This window comes from Gobio gobio (assembly GCF_949357685.1).
Source record: "Gobio gobio genome assembly, chromosome: 9".
NCBI classification, from domain to species: Eukaryota; Metazoa; Chordata; class Actinopteri; order Cypriniformes; family Gobionidae; genus Gobio; species Gobio gobio.
This window is the reverse complement of record NC_137115.1, coordinates 33,820,783-33,839,769: the sequence shown is the minus strand read 5'-3', so window position 1 is coordinate 33,839,769 and position 18,987 is coordinate 33,820,783. Positions and strand designations below refer to the sequence as shown.

At 36.5% G+C, this 18,987-nt stretch overlaps 2 protein-coding genes across 2 annotated transcripts in view; both read right to left on the bottom strand.

Annotated features, from left to right (window-relative positions):
- Positions 1-5,684, bottom strand: part of ano2a (anoctamin 2a) — a 45,924-nt gene extending 40,240 nt beyond the window's left edge. The window contains exons 1-3 of the mRNA XM_079825454.1: positions 5,572-5,684; positions 4,262-4,428; positions 1,735-2,040 (exon numbers count right to left, since the gene is read on the bottom strand). Coding sequence (XP_079681580.1) covers positions 1,735-2,040; positions 4,262-4,428; positions 5,572-5,608 — 510 coding nt within the window. The 5' untranslated portion in view covers positions 5,609-5,684. The remainder of the gene's footprint in view (positions 1-1,734; positions 2,041-4,261; positions 4,429-5,571) is intronic.
- Positions 5,685-6,535: 851 nt separating this feature from the next.
- Positions 6,536-18,987, bottom strand: part of vwf (von Willebrand factor) — a 55,753-nt gene continuing 43,301 nt past the window's right edge. Inside the window, exons 41-52 of the mRNA XM_079825443.1 lie at positions 18,378-18,479; positions 18,081-18,286; positions 17,817-17,966; positions 14,512-14,595; positions 14,237-14,420; positions 12,059-12,099; positions 11,847-11,954; positions 11,430-11,528; positions 10,476-10,604; positions 9,156-9,195; positions 8,861-8,958; positions 6,536-8,757 (exon numbers count right to left, since the gene is read on the bottom strand). Coding sequence (XP_079681569.1) covers positions 8,566-8,757; positions 8,861-8,958; positions 9,156-9,195; positions 10,476-10,604; positions 11,430-11,528; positions 11,847-11,954; positions 12,059-12,099; positions 14,237-14,420; positions 14,512-14,595; positions 17,817-17,966; positions 18,081-18,286; positions 18,378-18,479 — 1,433 coding nt within the window. The 3' untranslated portion in view covers positions 6,536-8,565. The remainder of the gene's footprint in view (positions 8,758-8,860; positions 8,959-9,155; positions 9,196-10,475; positions 10,605-11,429; positions 11,529-11,846; positions 11,955-12,058; positions 12,100-14,236; positions 14,421-14,511; positions 14,596-17,816; positions 17,967-18,080; positions 18,287-18,377; positions 18,480-18,987) is intronic.

The following is an 18,987-nucleotide window of genomic DNA, read 5'->3' as shown; positions in this document are numbered from 1 at the left end:
CATTCAGTATTTCGCTCTCATCAGTCAATCTTTATGCTAAAATGAACCCTGGAGCCAATATTAGATCTATAGACATAAAATATAGGAACATGCCTTTACAGCTTAGAATTGATTATAGTTAGTTAAGAAATAAGCAACATACAAAAATCACTTGCAGCGTGGTAGGATTTGATGTTTTGAATTTAATTTATGCTGATTAATTAAATAACAATGTGTTCATGCAGATGGTTTTCATTGTAAATAAAAACAAAAATAATAATGGTGCTAAACTGGGCTTTATTGTATTTATGCAAAATATAATAAAATATATAATTAAAATATCCAAACATGTCTTCCTAAAAATTCACCCATATAACATGTAGTGTATTTTAAGGTACTCAAACCTGCATAATAATAATTAGAACTATATTTGGATTCATCAGGGTATAAGCCTGAGTATAAGCTAGTTTTGTGGAAAAAGGCTGCACGAGTCAACCAATCTACTCCTATTTAGAAATACTAAGCTCTCCCTGCTTCAACTTGGGAAAATCCATGATGCAGGGGTAACAGATCATCACTTTTGACAACCACAGTTGTGCCTTTTGCAACTGCGGCACTGCAGGAAAGCAAAAAAAATGCTTTTTGGCAGCTGTTAACTAGTATAAGAAGATGCTGCATTGCTTGAAAATGAAAACTAGCTCTCCCCTTAAAACAAGATAGACTTTTCTTTGTGTGGGAGGGTTTGGGGTTTTCTAAACTAGGTCTGGGTCTTCACTTCTTATGTTCCAAGGTCACCTTGGGAATCTTTTGATTGTGCTCATTCTGTTAGTATTACACTCAAAACTGAGCTCATCCCTGATTATTCATGGCTCAACAGATGAGATGATGATACTTGAATATGTTTACCAGGAAATTGTTATAGATGCATGCATGGCCAGACAAGAACACACATAGGCTATGTTCAGAATACTACAGCATACTACTATGCTACTCTTTTGCAATCTGCATATTGTCTGGCCTACTATGTTTGTAAAAACATACCGAATCCTATAATACACTTCAATTCAATAACCATATGATGAATAAACTAGAAGCAACTGCATGATTTTACCTTTTTTCTTGACTTATTTGATCAGAGTAGACTACTTGAATTAAGACATTTTACACAAAATGGATATTTGGGGGAAAAAACAACAACAACAACAACAAAACAACCCCTTTTAATTTCCAAAATGATTAAATTGATGAATTGAACACAACTTGCGAAATTACATGCACTACTGTTCAAAAGTTTAGGGTCAGTCATTAAAAAAAAAAAAAAAAGTAATTAACACATTTATTCAACAAGGACGCATTAAATTGATCAAAAGTGACTAATGACATTTAAAATGTAAATACATTTATAATTTATATTACAAATAAAAAAGTTATTTTAAAATCCAAATTAGTATAATTTCGGAAGGATCTGGTGACACTGAATAAATTATCACAGGGATAAATGATATTCTTAAATATATGATTTGTTTTAATTATAATTTTAATTATAACAATATTTCACAATATTACTGTTTTTGCTGTATTTTATCTATGCTGTATATGTATATAATGAGTTCTTATGACAAAAATGTAGCATGTACCACTAAATGTCCTCTAAATGTAATGTAATGTTTAACATATTTAAGAAGTAAACATAGTAGGCAGTATACTGTGTAGTGTGCAGTATGCTGAATAGAACCATAGACACATCACACAAACCTCTTTGTCATGTTCAATCTCCAAGCCTTCCTCCTGAAGTCCTCTTTCAAATTCCTCCCTGATTTTATCTTTTAGTCCATCGGCGGGTTCCGTCCCAAGCCCCGCCTCCAGCACCACCTCTGAAATATCGCCCTTCGTACTCCTGCGCGAAGGGGTGGGGCTTTGAGACGGCACGTTACCGTTAGATACAACAGAGAGGCGGTGTTGGAGCTGACGTCGCTTGCAGTGATAAACAAGAACGTAGTCCACTCTTCTGTTGCCGTCTGCAAAACACAGCCCTCCTCCTGGACCAGGGCCTGGCTCCACCTGAAAACACACACAAGCATCTCAGTAACATCTAGACACATCTGCATGGCTCCACAGAGAAAGACTCCTGAAGCTCTCTCAAAGCTGCACAGCATATAGTTGGCAGTTTCAACAAAAAACTGAGGATCTGGGTCATCCACTGATTGGCTGGTGGTTCAAAGCAGTCGGATGTTTCAGTCACACACACGTTGGATTAGAATTCTGTTTTTGAGTAAGGTGAATAACTAGGACGGTCCCTGTGGTTGGCAAATTAATGGATATGCGCGTCACCTGAAATTGTCAATTGTGGTTTTCATAATGTTCTTTCGACACTACAGAAACATCCCCAAAAATATTATGTTAAAAAAAAAAAAAAAAAAAATATATATATATATATATATATATATATATATATATATATATATATATATATATATATATATATATATATATATATATATATATATATATATATATATATATATATATATATATATATATATATATATATATATATATATATATATATATATATATATATATATATATATATATATATATATATATATATATATATATATATATATATATATATATATATTATATATTTGGTTCTCTCTCTCCCTAAATTAAAAGGAAAAAATGTTGTGTTTTATTTATTTTCCAAAAATACATTGTGTTTTAAATTGTGAGACTGATTTATGCAGATCAGATTTTTTTTTTTTTTTATGATAAATACACAAAATGGATCACATAATGGTTGTAATATTTACCAGTGTCTGTGGGAGAATTTTCTTACTATAAGCTAAAGAACTTTATAATAATCAGAGTTCATTGGAATATGAATGCTGTAAAAAAACACATATAGGCTACCAACTGGGCAAATCTGCTGAGAATATTAAACTGATCTCAATTAGCAGATGTTTTCTATTCAATGTGATACAATAAAAGCACATCGCAAACAAAGCATGTTGGGATCTAGGGAAGTGCGTTCCTTCAATGATGAATGGATTCTGGAATCTAACAGTAAATGTCCAGTAGTGATATTGTTTTTTCAATGGTTTATGCCGACGATTTTTCCCAGTGGGTCCAACAATCTTTGTGTGACCAGCCAACAACTGAAAATCATTTTCTTGTGACACCTTAAAGGGACAGTTCACCCAAAAATGATCCCATGATTTACTCACTCTCAAGCCAGCTTAGGTGATTATGATGCTTTATATGCTTTATAATGGTAGTGACTGATGCTCCTGATTTTGAAGTCCAAAAAAGTGCATCCATCTTATCACAAATGTAATCGATACGACTCCAGGGGGTTAATAAAGGCCTTCTGAAGCGAAACATTTTTGTAAGAAAAATATCCATATTTAAAACTTTATAAACTAAAATAACTAGCTTCCGGCAGACGGCCTACACAAGTTTTTATGATGGATGGATGCACTTTTTTAGACTGGCTCCGCCCTCCTACATACTTCTGCTCAATTTTCATTTTCCTTCAGTACTCCGTCTGGGACTACGGTATATTCTCTGGTTTTCTCCAGTCAAATTTTAACCGGTCCAATCAGTGAACAGAGGGAGTGCCTGAGAACGATGACGTTGATGTCGTGGGCTAGTTTGAGATGACATGCTTCACGACCAAACATTAGCGATTGGTTATGGCAGATCCAGAGTGGCTCTGGGCAGATCCAATAGTTTTAAACTTCAACAGAGTACCCGCCTTCAAGGAAGTTAACGCTTGTCAATGGAGAGTGGCCAGACTCTCTGTACAAATGAAATGTACGAGAGTCTGGTAAGACCAGGCTAGCACTTTTTTGGACTTCAAAATCAGGAGTGCCATTCCCTACCATTATAAAGCTTGGAAGTGCCAGGATATTTTTAATATAACTCAGATTGTGTTTGTCTGAAAGAAGAAGGTCATATACACCTAGGATGGTTTGAGCGTGAGTAAATCATGAGATAATTTTCATGTTTGGGTGAACAATCCCAAATCAATTGACCCCTGGGGTTTTGTGTAGGTACTGCAGGGGGTCCATGCGGAAGATGAACATAACATATGCAATGTGACTATTTTAATAAACATTAACTAATGATCTAACCAAAACCATTATTTAATGTAATAACGTTAGCTACTAATTTACTAAAAGAGATTATAAAGTGCTTTAAAATGCTTGTCTTAGGCTTGTCTATGATAATAAACAAAATTTCATGATAATTCCTGCATTAGACAACAGGATCCACGTACCGTGTCCTCTGCAATGTCGTTGGCATCATGCTCGCTGCTTGCCATGCCCTGCTGGCCCAGTTCAGAGATATCTCGGGCAAGACAGCGGAGTTTCTCACTCTGCATTGAAGAGGACTCACTTCTCATGACAGAAACACGCATGCGCTCGGGAGCTCCATTCCAATTTTCTGTTAGAGAAAGAGATATTCACAAATTAGGTCTTAATGCCTATTGATATCTTGCTGAAATAATTGTATATTGCTATTTTAATTTCTATGAGTGTGCTTTGACAATATTGCATGCAAAAAAATCATGCCAAAACATTGCTTGAAACTGAGAGACAGAGACAGAGAGAGAGAGAGAGAGAGAGAGAGAGAGAGAGAGAGAGAGAGAGAGAGAGAGAGAGAGAGAGAGAGAGAGAGAGAGAGAGAGAGAGAGAGAGAGAGAGAGAGAGAGAGAGAGAGAGAGAGAGAGAGAGAGAGAGAGAGAGAGGCTATTTAAAAGTAGATGCGAAAACCCTTTCAGCACCAAGGACAGCAACATAATTGAAGGCAGTGCGTCAATGCTCAAAATCTAAACCTGACTATATACATAATTCTTAAAAAATATATACTCACACCTGACTAAAGCGTCACTTAAATATGCCTCATGCCCTCAGGTAAACAAACACAGGGATTCATGACTCTTAAGAGAAAGCTAAGCGCATTTACACCACCTGACCTGACCAAACCATCACATCACAGTCTATTTGTGCCTTTCCTTCCCAGTTATTTCATGTCAAATCCCAGTTTACATTATGTCGTCGATGTAAAAAAAAAAGAAGAAATAAAAATAGAAAAAGAAATCAAAGTGCATTTGATTTCTTAAACACATGGCGTCAGTTGGCGCTTGAAATAGCTCCAGCTTATTGCCCCGCTAATTATACAAACCCCTTCCGACACACTGAGCCTTCTCTTTGTTTTCTAAAGAAAAAGGATGAATTCTAACACAGTTAGTGACATTAATGAGTGGTAAACTGACAGCCTGTCGGAATGGACAAATAATGGCGCGCGCCTCAGTGATTTCACTGCAATTAACATGAACGACCAGTTTGGTACCCCTCAAATGTTCAGTTTTCATCGGGTCACACAAACTGACAATAAATGCATGATTAAATGAAATAAGAAGCATGCATCTGCAACAGTTAAATATAAAGCGATAATGAAACTAGCCAATTTGCTGAAGTGACATTTTCATAGATATGCAGCAAATACATTTTCGCTTGGGCTCAGAGAAACCAATGCGCGCGCGCACAAAACAACATCAACCGGAGTGCCAGGGCTAGTACTCACCCGTGGCAGAGGGCGACCTGTTCAGTGCCATGTTCATGTTCCCGGTGAGATGGTGGACAATCCGCTCGCGGCCCCGCGCAGCTTAACGCGCTCGTGCTGCTGCCGTTAATTCCGTGGAGCGCTCGAGACGCTCAAACTTCCAGCGAGAGTCGGACACAGCGCGCGTGCACCGAGAGAACGGTGACAGCCGACACTCCCCCCTCCCCCTCACACACACACTGGGTATCTACACAAACTCTAAATGTAAGAGTGCAAGTCCAATTCAACATGCAAAATCTGACATGTCTCATAAAAGATAACTTGTAATGTATTTTATAATAAACAATTCAATAAGAAATAAAGTAGGCTAATATTTCACCCAATAATGATGAGAAAGACTTACCTCATGTTGTTCCATTACTTAATTTCTTAAGTTAAACACAAACGGAGATGTTATGCAGCCTCACTTAAAAGAATCGTTTGGAACTGATTCGTTGAGGGAATGAATCATTCACACAACCGATTCATTTCAAATACAGAGTTGACAAAGTTTTGTGTTCTTTATTAAATGTACAAATCTGCAAATATTATAAGATACTACTCCAGAAAGAGCGTTTAACATTTCCTCACAGTCGGTCAGCAGATGAATATTTAATTCTGTTCGTTCGCGAGCGAGATGACTTGTTTATTCAGTTTACGAATGAGAAGTCGCGTTCAATATGCCCCTCCATTTAAAACTGTTGCTGCGACCAAATTTTTGTACAACTTCTGAGTAATTTACTTCCCGACCGATGATGAAGGACATACGTTTTTTTTTAAATTGCTGTTTCAAATTGAACTTGCAAAATGTGAAAACATTCCGTACTAGGTATGATACATTCTCCGGAATATCCGCCATCTTGATATGCCCTTTGACCCATGCGTTCAATTGACTTTACATGTAGGTTACTAACACCAACTGTCTGTGAACATAATTTACTCAAGTACAGTTTAACCACAAGTATTTTTTATTGGCATTTACACCACTTGCACTAAAAGAAACACACAAAGACAAAACAAGCGGCTCAAAATCAGACAGCTCTTTGGCTCGTAGGCCTCTGGCATTATTGTAGGCTATAAGGGTGCACTTCAGAATCAGCAGATACTATTTAAATACTGCATATTCAGACATACTTTAATATACACTTATTTTGCATACTATATACTAGCGAACACGTAGTGAATATGCAAGATTTGAGCTGCAGGGGAAGACATGGAATATAGCACGTAGTTGTATGGACTACTTTTATGACACAAATGGTGCTATACTGTCCACTGTAATCTTTTACTGTCATTATTATATGGGAAAGAGAATCTGGAGATTTAATTTGTGTTTTATGGAATAAAGTCATACAGACCGTATATTCTTTTGCCATGTTTTCTTTTTGTGTATGAACCATGGTCATTATTGAGCGTGACATCACCAGTTTCCTAGTTCAAGTGGTTTGTGAATTTGTTGAATCCCACCTTTTGGGTTGTTCCGTATTACCTGTTTTTTGTTTGGTTAGTTTTTCATCTGATGTTTTTTTTTCTTCATAGAGGTTTCCGTGAAATGTGTATTGTCTCATTCTGTGCTGAATGTTATCTGTATTGCTTTAATTCTGATTTTAAGCCTGAGTATCAAGAAAATAAATGTGCAAATTAATGTTTCACTGCAAGTCTAGTTCGATTATTTCTCCCTTCGAGTCCTTCATATGTACTGTTGGGTTTTAAATAAATTATCCAGCGTGTACTGATTGACAAGCTTAAAAGCCTGTGTGGCGCCCGAACCAAGAAATAAAATAAAATACATTTCAAGGGCTACCACCGTTACAGCCTATTGGAACAAAATGAGTAAATAATAACATAAGTTTAGTTTTTGGTAAACTACTGTATTGATATGCATTATATAACATATAGTCTATAAAAATAAAGAGTGTTGAGATACTGTTTTGACATTTAAACTGACTCAGTAATAGTCTCTATGCTTTTTATGTCAAAACTGATTTGTAGCACATTGTCTGCTTGGATAAACCTGTGGTTATGCGCTTTGTTTAAGAGCACAGTGGCATTTTCTTGGGTCAACAGAACTAAACCTCAGAGACAGCCACTACCTTACCTGCCTTTGCACACTTTGCCTCGTTTATTCAGTCAATTCATTTACGAGAGAACATTAGGCCTTAAATGAAAAACATCTGATGCTGTTGTACACAATGAGCGCTAAGTAATTCCCATCAGAGAATGCATGCACTTTCATAATTACCTTCAAAACACATCATAATAATGCAGTGACTCACTGGGTTTAATAACATATTTTCTGACGTGATTTTCAGATGATTTTGCAGTTATTGTGAAGGTCGTGCCAACTGAAATTGAGAAGAATCCTTTTTTTCATTCAATTTTAATCAAATATTATAGAATATGATGATGCCATATAAATACTGCGTATAAAAATGTGTATACATGTAGAATTCTACCTTATTATACTGAATATTTCATGAGGTCGAGAAGTGAATAACAAGTCTTTAAAGTGTGACTCATGTCCTCCAGATGTGTAAATTTCAACTCCCTTCACATCTAATTGACTGATCAGTATTCCACATGCACATGAACGCTCTCACACAAATGAGTTCAAGTGTTCAGAGCACCACCGAGTGGTCCAAGCCAAGTACTTGTTTAGCCTGGCTCTTTATTGTAGTTTAGTCTAATAAACAGCCATAAACTACAACCACACATAATAGTTGTTTATAAACAAGAATATATTTATATGGACAGATTGTTTATTGGCAAAATGGCAATGCATTAGCTGAGATTATTGTTCATTGATTAATGATGTGTCCTTTATACATTGAAATAAAAACAGAAATGTATGATAAAGTGCTCGATTATCAGTTGTTACAAACTCTGAGCAACATACCTGTTGTAGATGCATATATGAAAGTGTATTGTGGCAGTTTTTGACTTGTATGTCATTTTATCAGGATTGTGTGCCTGTTCTCAGTCGCTCGGACAGGCGTGCGACATGCAGTCGCAGCCAGTGACAGCGAGCACTTGGTGGTGTGTTTGTGTGCCGTTAGCGCAGTGTAGGGAAACATTCATGGGCACGGTGCCTGTAGCTGAGCAACACACACACTCGCTCTCAACCTTGTGCTTGTCCAGAGAATACACAGACTTGCTGCTACACTTTCCCTGTGGGTGAGAGAGAAAGACAGATGGGATAAATGATATATATAGAGCTTCATGATACTGTTGCGACCTTCATGGCAGAATATATAAAAGAGCATCGCCTTGCCTCGCAGTAAGTGAGTTCTATCTTCTCTTCTGATTGGCAGTCGTCCACCCTGATGAAATTCAGAAGACCCACAGCTCTTCTGCACTCTGGCTCGGTACCTAAACGGACACAATATGCACACGTCATGTTTAGATCAGACGGATAGAGTTTTTCAAATGAGCAGGGCTGCGTTTTCCGAAAGCTTTGTGAGCCAAGTTGATTGTAGAGACCATTGGTGGCAATGGTTCTACAAGCTGTTTAGGCTTACAATTATTTTGGGAAACACAGCCCCGGTTGTTCTGGTGTTCATACTTACACATCTCACAGCAGGTGTCTCCAATCTGGCTTATTTTACCCTGTGGATAAATGATACATAGTTTCACTTTTATCATTGTGCATTTATTTAAAATGTAATCATGTAAAACATAAATGGGATTTATTCAAGGGTTTGGTAGAAAATGACTAAAGGAATAGGGTTTGTCATGTGATCGTTTTATAATGTTGTTCTACACTGTTAGGATAACTAATTTCAATTGTTTGAAATAAAAAAAACGATTGCCTCTATCCATTTAAAGGGATATTTCACCCAAAAACGAATATTCTGTCATCATTTAGTCACGCTCAAGTTGTTCCAAACCTGTATAGATTTCTTTGTTCTGCCAAACACAAAGGAAGATATTTGGAAGAATGTTCATAACCAAGCAGATCTCGGCAGCCATTGACTACCATAGTATTTTTTCCCTTTGTGTTCAGCAGAACAGGTTTGAAACCAATTGAGCGTGACTAAATGATGACAGAATTTTCATTTTTGGGTGAACCATCCCTTTTAGCTTAGAAACCAATAGTTACGAGTACAGTGAATTTATTTCATTTGAGAATATTTCCTATAATATACAGTTAAAATACACACTTCATTTACACACTTTGTGTAGCTGAATCTTCCCTGTATAAATGAAAACCTATTACATTTAGACATTAACAACCCTCTTGCAGTTGATAGCTAACTATAGCACAACATGACAGAATATTAAACACTAACAGATCTCACTCTATTTTAATCTTGTGCAAAAATATAAAATAACATTTAATTTCAACATTTACTCTCCTTACAGAGTCTGAAGCAAGTCAGCTGTAACTCGTTCAGTTTGAGTTCTGCTTAATATAATCAGTTATTGAGTTCACGTATATCTTTCTATTTTGTGCAAAAAACTTTTAGTAATATTTAAGTGAAATTAACTTTTTCATTTAACAAATGTGACTGTTAGGTTATAAAGTAAGTGTGTGTGTATGTGTACAGGTTTAGCTATACTTGTGAGGGCCAAATGTTCTTACTTATAGAGTGAAATATTATGACTACCGACTAGTGAAGACATTTTACTGGTCCAGTTAAAAAGGCTTATAAATCGGCCAAAACATTTTGTTTACATGTTTCTGTGATGGGTTAGTTTAGAGGTTGGGGTTTGGTTTGCCGACAGTATATACCATTAACCTTATATAAAATCAATGGAAGTCTATCCAATGTCCTCAGTAATATAGTGAAACAAATATGTGTGTGTGTGTGTGTGTGTGTGTGTGTGTGTGTGTGTGTGTGTGTGTGTGTGTGTGTGTGTGTGTGTGTGTGTGTGTGTGTGTGTACCCCATGCTCCAGACAGCTTTTCCGGTTAAACGGAGGGCATGTTGTCACTAGAGTCTCCAGCACCAGTTCTTCATCCTTATTCACACTGCAGGTGTGTTTAGTGCAGCCATCTGTACGCGTTGCATTTGCCTGAACACACACATATGTACACATTTATGACACTATCTGAAAATCAATAGAACATTTGGAGCATTTACAGCAAGGGGTCTCAAACTACTGGCTCACTGGCCAAGATAGTTTCATACTACTCCTCAAGCATTAATAGTTGCTGTTTTTTTGTTTGTTTTTTATTAGCCTACAGATCACTTCACTTTCTGGTTTTGGTAATCCTGTAGTTTTCTTCAAGGACTCAGAAACAATGTCTTTATATCTTTGTTTAATGAGTTGAAAGAAGTATCTTATGCTCTCCAAGGCTACAGTTATTTATCAAAAATGAAAAATGTGAAATATAATTAATTTTTTTCTTATTCTTATGCTGAATTTTCAGCATCATTACTCCAGTCACATAATCCTTCAGAAATCATTCTAATTTTCTGATTTGTTGCAAAAGAAACATTTCTTATTATTATCAATGTTAGAAACCATGATTCATTTTTATTAGGATTCTTTGATGAATAGAAAGTTCAAAATAACAGCCTATATTTGTATTAGATATCTTTTGTAACATTATAAATGTCTTTACTGTCACTTTTGATCAATTTAATAGGTATTTGTTTTGTTTTTTTAAAGTAAACGGTAGTGCATATAGTTCATGGGTGACTTTGAAATAAATAAAACAAATTTTTTTAAACAAAGCCAATCTTAAGCTGGCTAAACAAATGACTGTTTTCTTGTTTTGGCCATTTTAACCATTTTCATTGACACGCAGAAGTACTTATTGATGAGATTCAAATCTGTGTCTTCCACACTGACTAAAGTTTGTGACATTGACTCATGTCTGCATATATTTATTACTTTCAGAGTGACCAGCTGTCCATCAGGTCGTCGGATGCTACAAGCAGTTGGTACACAGCGACCGCAGCAAGCATTAGGTATTGGCTCCATTGTATATCCCTACAAAACAAAACACAACACATATGACTGTACTCATATATTTAGGGCTTACTGTCTTTCTCATCTTATTTGCATATTCAAATGTGACAGATCATGACACAAGAACCATGGCATTTGGGTTTATTGAAATTAAACCTAAGAGATGTTTATTTTTCAATAATGCTCTCCAAGCATGTGCAAAACATCTGCTTTTGTGCTCCATGGCAGAAAGAAAGTCATACAGGTTTTGAACGACATGAGGATGAGTAAATGATGACAGAATTGAAATTTCTTTTGGGTGAACTATCCCTTTAATAATCTCCAGAGTGAGGGTATTACCTCTGAGCAGGGGGAACAGCTCATCTTCCTGCAAGAGAGCCGATAACTCCTCTTATCTCCCACACACTCGCAGTGTGTGCACACATCCACCATCATTCGCTCTCCAGCCTACTCACACACACAGAGCAAGACACCCCAAAGTCAATCTGTTATGCACCAAGACATCTGCACACGGCACATTAGTATTCTGTATGTTAACTCAACGTCTTTACCGCAATAACAGTTTGATTCAGCACGCAGGCATCCATTGGAACTGCAGAGAGGGAAAAAAGCATTAACATCTAAAGAAAAGAAAAAAAAAATCACAGAGAGCAGCAGTGAACAAGCAGTGTGTGTGTGTGTGCGGGGTCCAAAATTAACACTTCAAACACAAAATGTGAGTAAAATTGGATTTGGCAAGTAAATGAAACCACTTAATTAAAAAAAAAACTAATATTAAGAACAGTTTTATTCAGAAATTTAATTAATGGACTTTTTTTTATAAGACTTCTTTTATGAAATGTTAGAATTTGTATTAAATATCAGAACTGATTGAGCTCTATAATAGCTCTATTTTTATATTACTGCAAGAATGATATTGTTCAATTATTGTATGTACTGTTCTTTATTTATTTATATATAAGTTTTATTGTTATGATGCTTATTTTAATTTCTACTATAAGTTTGCATTTGCTGTTTGTATGGTGCTAAATAATGAATAAATAAACCATTACAAATTTTACAATTCTATTTAAATGTGAAATATATCCAATATTGGCTTTTATGTAGCGATGTAAACCAGTGCATATTTAATTGTTTCCACCTATATAAAGATTTATATCATCACCTAACTCTCATCTACAGGAATATTGAATATGGCAAATGCTTGAAGAATTCTTTCCCTTTAAAAGTGCGGTCAAATTAGCGAAATTTCGGTGACATTTCACAGGCAAAAAGGATCCATTGTCAATTGTCAACAGTGTATCGATTGTAAGAAGCACAGCTCACACAAAAATCAATTTCCAACCAAACAGCTGGTTTGTGGATTCCTATTGAAATGCCTAAATTCACGCTCGAACATTAGCAGAACAATGGCAAATTTGACCACAACCTAAAGGAATAGTCCACCCAAAAATTTCAATTCTGTCATCATTTATTTACCCTCATGTTGATCCAAACCTGTATAAATTTCTTTGTTCTGTTGAATACAAAGGAAGATATTTTGAAGAATGTGGGAAACTGAACAGTTCCAAAGCAGCCTGGTTACAAATTTTCTTTAAAATATCTTCCCTTGTGTTCAGCAGAACAAAGAAATGTATACAGGATTGGAACAACTTGAGGGTGAGTAAATGATGACAGAATAAAAAATTTTGGGTGAACCATCCCTTTAACCCCTTAACTGCCCCCCCCCCCCTTTTTTTGAGAATACCCATGAAAATGCACTATCCAAACTTAAAGGGCTGTAATTCATGAATGACCCCAAGAATATATAAGTTTGGTCTTGTTTTAAAGCAGACACTCGGCAGATTATTGCTGAAGTGAAAGCAATTCAAAATATGAAAGTATGAACAAGTTATTAAATTTACTGTAAATAAAAAATACTGTACTAATTATTTTTTATTTTATATAAAATATATACTCTACAAAAATGTTTTAATCTAAAATTACTATAAAAAATCAAAGCCATATTTCTAACCAAGTTGTGTTCCAAATTTGAAGTTGATATCACAAAAATTGAAGTTCCCATGAGATTTTGTTTAGGCGCTGTACCACAAATAGCCACCGGGTGTCATTGAAATTCCATTGATTGTTTTTTTGATGCCTTTTCCTGTAAATTTCTGTCCAAATGTCACTTCCATCACAAAACGGTCACCAAATATGGAACCTTGAGACTCAGACCTTTCCGACGATATGTGTTTTGTCAAGATTAGAAAAGATTTTGATTATAAAGTAGTTAAAATAAATGTTGTAATATGAAACATGACACCTCCCACTAGGGGAGGAGCCCGCTAGAATCATTTAAAGTACCATTTCCATGGTAACGCAACGTCCAATTTCAAAACGGTTTTAACAGGGTGAATTTTGAGTTCGTAAGCTTTGGAATGATACCTAATTTATGATAATTACTCAAATATATGAAACGGAAAAAAAAGGCAATCAAAAAAAGAGTGCCAGGTCTTCCGCCAGCGGGACGGTTACAGTTTTAAGAATGCACAACGGTGATTTCCAAATAATTTGCATTGTTTGCCATAAACATTCAAAGAAAAATCTGCTAAATATTTGCAGTCATATTTTGATAAATATATTTCACAGGTCAGAAATATTTGATCAGTTCATCATATTAGCAGGTGTGGCATTAAAGGTAAGTTAATTTTGGACTGTGATAGTTTGTGTGTGGAGGCTCTTTGTACCACAGTGGCAGGTCGGGCAGCAGTCATCTGCTGTATTGCACTGGAGCTCTGTGCCCAGCGGACAGCTTGGCGTGTCCATGAGGTGGCAGGACACGTTTGTATGCTGGATGAACACTTCCTCATTGACCTGTACACATTCGCTCCACACACATCTGTTGTCCGGAGACACCCACTGCTCTCCGACCTGCACACATGTGAAATCAAAGAGAATTTATTTCAGATCATATCATATTCAAACACAAGCAGAGAGTAGAAAGAAAAAGAGAAGTACTCGCCTTTCTCAAATGGCCTCTTTCCACACAGCTGGATTTACGACAGTGTCCGCAGCACTCGTCTTCTGAATGAGAGTATGTGGTTCCCTACATATACAAAATCAGTGTGAAATCATTTTTACTTTGCTATAAATAACTCTGCATGATTCATCACTGCATGTTGTTGTATGGGAAAACGTATTTGCTTTAATTATGTTTCATCAGAATATAGTAATTGTTTTCCCTCGCATCCTGAAACAAATCCTTCCCTCATTTCATTTTTGTAAGATTTATTTCTATTTTTTGATGCAATCTTTTGGAGATTTTTTAAAATGTTATTTACCTTGAAATTACTAGATTTTATCAATAAATAATATAATTTAAGCACATTCTTTCAACTTAAATTCAAAATAACTCTCCAATACATGTAATAACCAGCTCAAAATATCTCACATTGGGTCAATTTGGGTGTCTCTGCTGACCTCTTGTGGGGGAAAAAAAAAAAATATATATATATATATATAACATGATATTTCATGACTCTAGTCTAGCCAAGAGATGGCCTTATAGGTCTATATCATAGACCGTAAAAAAATCTCTATGTTTAATATTCTAGTGAAACAACAGACTTCCCTCCATTTTTGAGTTCGAGCACACATCTCAAAATCCAATCAAAAACTGGTGGATAGAACCAAGTACCTGCCCTTTTTTCCCCTTTTCTTATCATTTTCCGATAACCCATTTCACTCGGATGCACACATTTGTTTCATCCATCTGTACTTTCATTTCATCACGAATTTAAAGGCACGCTGGTTTCATTCAGCGCTGCATGAGTGCAGACAGATACTTGAGGTTAGGAGTTACTTCAAATCCCTTCAGAGAGTATAAGTAATAATAATGGATGCCTTAGAAAAAATTACTTATAATATCATAGCCTGAAATGAATGAAATCAAGCCCATGTGAATATTCATACAGTATGTCACAATACAAAAGTTAAATACACTGTAAATGCTGCTACATGTTGTCCTTTAAAGCAGCACTAGGTAGTTTTTGCTCTCGGGGTCCCCCTACAGTTGGGAAACAGTATTGTCCTCTACTACTGTCGTAAACTCTGTCATTCTACATCAGGGGATGCGCACGTGCATTTGTTGACATGACAACCATGATAGCCCTGAACACAGCAGGAGGAGTTCACATGCAGGTGTTCTGCTTGCGTCGCGTGTGAAATGTCTTCATCCCAGGTACAGTGGCATATGTTTCAGCATGTTCTATGAATATAATTTCATGGGTTTTATTTTTTTTTCAAACGCCAAATGATCGCGATGCTCACGTTTACAAGCCAGCGTCATTATAGTAGCCTGGTCTATTGGTTCCCGTTTTACAGAATCTATATGATACTTCAATTCAATGTTTGAGTGGTAATAACCATATATCGTCAATATTATAATATCAAGCTACCATAGATGAATCTGCAAATTTGAAAAATCGATTTGCATTATAGCTTGAGGCAAGACAAATAAACAAATATCACAGACATGTTAGGTATCCTAAAATATGATTTTGTACGTCTTATGTATTTACTTGCAAGAATGTAGCCCCTCCTCCTCCAGCTCACGCCAACGAGCAAACGCTGGCCCAATGTTGATCCTCGTCCTGCCTTTAATCCGATCACTTTCTCATTTCCTCTTTTTGCTTTCCTCCGACAAAACCTTTGTTTTCTTATTTTTCTGTGCTGCTTCGGCCATGACTATAACATTCGGCAAACAAAGGATAGTTGGGCTCGCACGTCCGAATTTAAGGAAGTGGGGGTGGTGGTGGAAGTGACGTATATGTCGTAAAGCAGTCAAATTTTGTAGTTCTTTTTGTTCTCGGGTTACTACACGAAACCCGAAGTTTAAAAGTACGATTAAAAACGATACAGACCCCGTCAGGCTATGGCAGACGTGTCATTCAACCTATTGTAAGTCGATGTATCATCACAAGAGTCTTGAAAATATATTATCAAGGTTGAAAAGTTACCTAGTCTGCTTTAAAGAGGACCTATTATTCTTTTTCTTTAGTGTGTAATGTTGCTGTTTGAGCATGAAAAAGCACAAAGTTACTCCAAAGGGAGTTATTCTCTAAATCAGTAAGCAATGTTTCTGAACAGCCTTGAAACGCCTCGATTATTGTCTTTGAGTTTTCTTCAGGGAACGAATACATCACAATATCTCTCATTTAAAGTCATCCTGCAGTAAATAATTGTATCCCTTTAAACTCATCTTTGATGATCACAATGACATATTTAAGCATTTTTTCATGTGAAAATTCTTTCTTTATGCCTTAAAACAGCTTAAATGTAACTCTACACCCTTGTTATAATATAATATTGACAGATTTGGTGAATGCTCCAGTATGTATTTGTGTTTGCGCTCTGAGGAATGTCAAATATTTCTATTTACAATGTGTTTTTGCAGCAGTGAGCAATGTAGCCAATGACAGACATGCATGTTGATCTCTTGAATGCAGTGACCAATCAGGGGTGTTTAATTTAGTCAGAATCCACTCACCGGTCAAAACACCGGAGTTGTTGTTCAGTGGCAAGTTTTGCACGCTTGCGAATCCTCTCATTAACAAAGTGTAGACATCATTGAATATAACGAAACTTTGTGAGATCGCAAACAGATGAGTAATTGTAAAGGGAGCGGCCTATGCTATATACAGTATAATCCATTCAGAATTAGAATAAAAATAGATGGGATTGGTTACAAGTTTGTGACGGTAGGAGAGATGGGCGGTTTCAAACCGTGTTTTTGCGACTGTCTTTGATACACTGCAGTTTTAATGCGAAAATATTCAGCAATGGTGTGACTGATGAATTTGCACATGGTTTGTCTTAAAGCATATTAAAAAACACCACATAGACAAATAAACAACATCGAAACCTTGATTCTTTAAATAATGAATGCCAAAAGCATACGAAAAAAAGGTGCGAGGCCTGGTTGAGTTGTATTAGTGGTTTGTTGAAAGATGCGGTTATTGAAAGGGCGTGACATTTTTCTCACACTGGTTGACCAATCACAACACACTGGTCCAGCCGCCCAATCAGAGCACATTTCTCTTTTTGGAAGGCGGGGCTTCATAGAGATAGGAACTAATAGTGTTACTGACAGACTGGGAAGAGAGGTGCAGCAATGTAAAATATGTAAAAATAAAAACTTTCAAGCATTAAAACATTCTAGTAGACCCGAATATATTCAATGTTCATAAAATTGAATGAAATCCATAAAAATTCACAAATGAACATTATTCAAACTTAAAGATTGAAACTAAGTTGTGTAGGACGCACCAGAGGACAGATCTGGTTGCAGACGGGGTCCACACACTGAGCGATGTGCAGGCCAGTCTGTCTGTCTGTTTGCTCCGTGCAGGTACAGGTTTTACACTTCTCATCCCACCTGCTGCCCACCTGGTACACCACAGCTTCCACCACACACACCTGCACATATAAACACTCCATCACATGCTGATAGCAGAGTACACTCATCAGGGCATGGAGCTGCAAGGGCAAGTGAATAACACATGCGCAGCGAGAGCGCAAAAGCGTGCCAACCTTATCAGGCGTGCAGGTGACCTCTATGCAGTCGCAATCGTTGGTGTTAGTATTCGTGATGTAACCCGGAGGGCATGTGCGGGTGATGTTCTGGCAGTCGCACACACATCCGTACGAATCGCAGCACTCTGACGGTTTGACAGACAGCTTCTTGTGTGCAGGGCAAGATGGTTTTGTTGTCCCAGGACACTGATCCTTTTTACAAACTGAGAGAGGGCGGTGAAAGAGATAATGTGTACGTGATTGAAAACCATCTATGTGAAACGAACTGGAGTATGTGTGTATATGAGCTCTCACCACACTGGTAAACTGGTAGACAATCTCCAGGGTTTGTGAGGACAACGCTGAGCCCATGATCACAGAGAGGGGGATCTGACCGCTTACAGTTTGCATAACACACTACAAACATCACATCACAACACATTAACATAGTATTGCTAATTTGCCATTAGGTGTCATCATACCTGTATATGGGTGTATATATATATATATGGGTAATGAAAGCGTAATATATCCATGAAGACTTAAGGTTAAGATTTATATGACTGTGTTATATTATTACAGTTATATAATTTATCTTATAATGTAACAATCTTTTTATGTTTACTTTCATTCTACATAGACCTGTGTGTGATAAAAGACATTTTAAAAGTGCAAATGCTCCAATCTCTAAACTAATATGAGCGCTTACAGATTGAATGTATAATAAATATGAAAGAATTAGAAAAAAGCAGTTTGAAATAGCTGTAGATGGAGTTTAGCATGCCCAGATATATTGGGTACTAGAGATGCACAATATATAGGGGCCATATCAGCTATTGATATTAGTATTTATCTGTATTCGTTGATATTAGAATGTTAGTGGCTATATTAAATTGTTGGAATACTTTTACCACCATCTAGAGTT